General features: G+C 48.4%; 1 protein-coding gene across 1 annotated transcript; it reads right to left on the bottom strand.

Moving 5' to 3' along the window:
• Nucleotides 1-268: 268 nt before the first annotated feature.
• LOC111594092 (cdc25-like protein phosphatase twine) lies at nucleotides 269-2,049 on the bottom strand. Its single transcript, XM_030223196.1, has 2 exons — nucleotides 622-2,049; nucleotides 269-563 (listed from the first exon to the last, which is right to left on the bottom strand). The coding sequence occupies exon 1, from the start codon at nucleotides 1,981-1,983 to the stop codon at nucleotides 688-690; it is 1,296 nt and encodes a 431-aa protein (XP_030079056.1). The 5' UTR covers nucleotides 1,984-2,049; the 3' UTR covers nucleotides 269-563; nucleotides 622-687.
• Between the last annotated feature and the right edge of the window lie 447 nt (nucleotides 2,050-2,496).

The following is a 2,496-nucleotide window of genomic DNA, read 5'->3' as shown; positions in this document are numbered from 1 at the left end:
TTTGTGGTTCAAAGTTCAGAGAATCTCCATAGATTGATAATACTTCCAGCATCACACTATATATAGCATCATACATATATACTACACTAAATATAGCTTAAAAAGCGATTTGTATCCGATTTGGAAACTGTTTGCTTCGAATAATTTTATTATATCAATATAATTAAATATGAAGAAAATTTGAAAAACTAAACTAAATGAAACGCCAAAGGAAAAGAAAGGAAGAAATGAAAAAAAACACATATATAAAGATGGATATCGAAATAGCTTAAAATATGAATTTTGTTGCACTGACTAGAAGACATTTTGGGAAAACATTTGAGAACTGTTAACAATGAACCAGAACCGTAAATCGTTAACTGTTAACTGCTAACTGCTAACTGTAAAGCGTAAAATCAAGTTAAACAATTACATAAATTCCACTTAACATTGGGAAAACGCAACTAAACGAAACTTCAAATTTGCGTCCTTTGGGTTAAACTTCTTGTCTAGCTAGGTCTTGGGGGATTATCATTCTGTGAAACAGTCTGGCAACGCTGCGCACCATCTTCATGCAGGAAACACTGCAACGGAACGAAACTTTCAGTTTACATCTTTTGGTTAAGCTCTACGCCTATTTACATCTATACTATCTAGTTACTCTATCTTGGGGTCATATAGTTCTGGCATAACAGTCTGGCCTCATCCTCATTCGGCGTAGAGCAGGCGGGATCGTGACTTGTGCAGGCTGCGTCCACGTCTCGAGGAGTGGCCATCTGTGCCGCCAATGCCACTGTCGCCGCCATCGCTATCGGCGCACTGCCACGACTTGGTCTTGGCACGAAACAGACGATACTCCTCATTGTGAGCTGGCGCCAGCATGGGCACATAGTTGCACGGCTCGCAGAGATCCGTATAGCTGGCATAGAACTCCTTGTAGCCGTTGTGCAGCAGATACAGTTCCGGGTAGTCGAGCGAGGGATAGTTGTGCGTGTGCTCGTTGCGATCGTTGCTGCGCAAGTAGCGCAACAGCTTCGGGCCACGCTCCGAGGAGAACTCGCAGTGGAAGACATAAATGCGATGCTGACCCGCGATCTGGTCGCCCGTGGGAAACGCATCCTTGATTTGAGCGCGCGTGTAGAGGTTCAGTGCGCCACGTATATGTCCGCCATCGTATTCGTAGGGATAGCGACAGTCGATGATTTGGTAGTGATTCAGCAGCTGGGCAAATTCGCCGCGCATGAGACGCGCCAGCGTCTCGCACGAGATGGTCTTCAGATCTCGGTGCCGCACGCCGTGCAACAGCACGGGCAGAGCACAGGGCTTGCTCAGATCCCCGATCAGCTCGGGCTCATCGCCCAGGGCATTCAATATGTCCGCATCGTTCATGGAGACAACTTTGCGCATGCTCACGTGCTTGCTATCGGTGCTTTGCTTAACGGGTGTGATAGCCAGAGATGATTTCAGTTCCTGCTCCTGCTGCTGCTCCTGCTCCTGCTCCTGCTGCTCCTCCAGTTGCTGCTCAGACATGCTGAGGCAACGGCGTACGGCACGATGGCGCTCCGTGCAGGCGACGTGATTCTCGTTGCTTTTAAGCTGTCCGCTTATCAGCGCATCCAGATCACCCGGCAGCTTGTCCAGTGGCAGCTGCTCCAATCCCTCCAGCTCAAACATGGCCATATATTCATCGTCCAGAGAGTTGCTAGAGTCGTAGCTGGACGATATGCTATTGTAGCTGCGAAACGTGCTCGACTTGGGCGTCCCGCAGCCGCCGCCATCCAACTGGGTGTCGCGCATATTGTGCGCCAGCTCGGTGATCGGCGAGAGGTGAACGGCGCAGTTGCCGCTAGAGATTTGACGCTGCAGCATGCGCTGCAATGGCGATTCGTCGCTGATTCTGCTGTTCGCCTTGTGTCGCTTGGCCGAGCGTTGTTCCAGATTAGCATCGACATCATTGGAGTGCAGTTGTTCCTCCAGCATCAGACTAAGCCGCTTGCTCGCCATGCCTCTCTCTCTCTCTCTCGCTCTCTTGTTATCTGTCTCTGTTTCTCTCGCGCGCTTTTCTTCACTTTTTCCTTTACTTAATTTTTTGATTTTTAGCAACAGACCCAGTCCCAATCCCAATCCCTATCCCAATCCCGATTCCGATCGCGATCGTTACCTCTTTGTGATGATCTTTCCACAATCGGCTTACAATTGTCTTAGGTATTTTGCATGCGGCTCTATTTTTGATGGTCTCAATTGGCGGCGTTTGTTTGGCTTTGCGTTTTGTCTTCGATTTTCGCGCTCTCTTTGCATGAATTTCACTTATCGTTGGCGCCGTTTTCATCTTTCTCTCCTAGCTCATCCCACACGCACACACATACGCACATACACACGCACAGGCACAGGCACACGCATACACGCGCGCACTATTTGAATGGTAAACAGAGCGCGTTAGAGATGGGCGATAGTTTGATCTTGAACTTTCATTGTTTCAGTGTCAGCTGGTTTTTTCTTTTGTTGTTTGTCGTTGTA

Source organism: Drosophila hydei, unplaced genomic scaffold, assembly GCF_003285905.1.
Source record: "Drosophila hydei strain 15085-1641.00,03,60 unplaced genomic scaffold, DhydRS2 tig00000149-arrow-pilon, whole genome shotgun sequence".
NCBI lineage: Eukaryota > Metazoa > Arthropoda > Insecta > Diptera > Drosophilidae > Drosophila > Drosophila hydei.
Note: the sequence above shows the minus strand (reverse complement) of the source record. Positions and strands in the feature narration are given on the sequence as shown.

Excerpts from the sequence above, each read along its gene's own strand:
- LOC111594092 (XM_030223196.1), bottom strand. The coding sequence starts at position 1,983 with ATGGCGAGCAAGCGGCTTAGTCTGATGCTGGAGGAACAACTGCACTCC.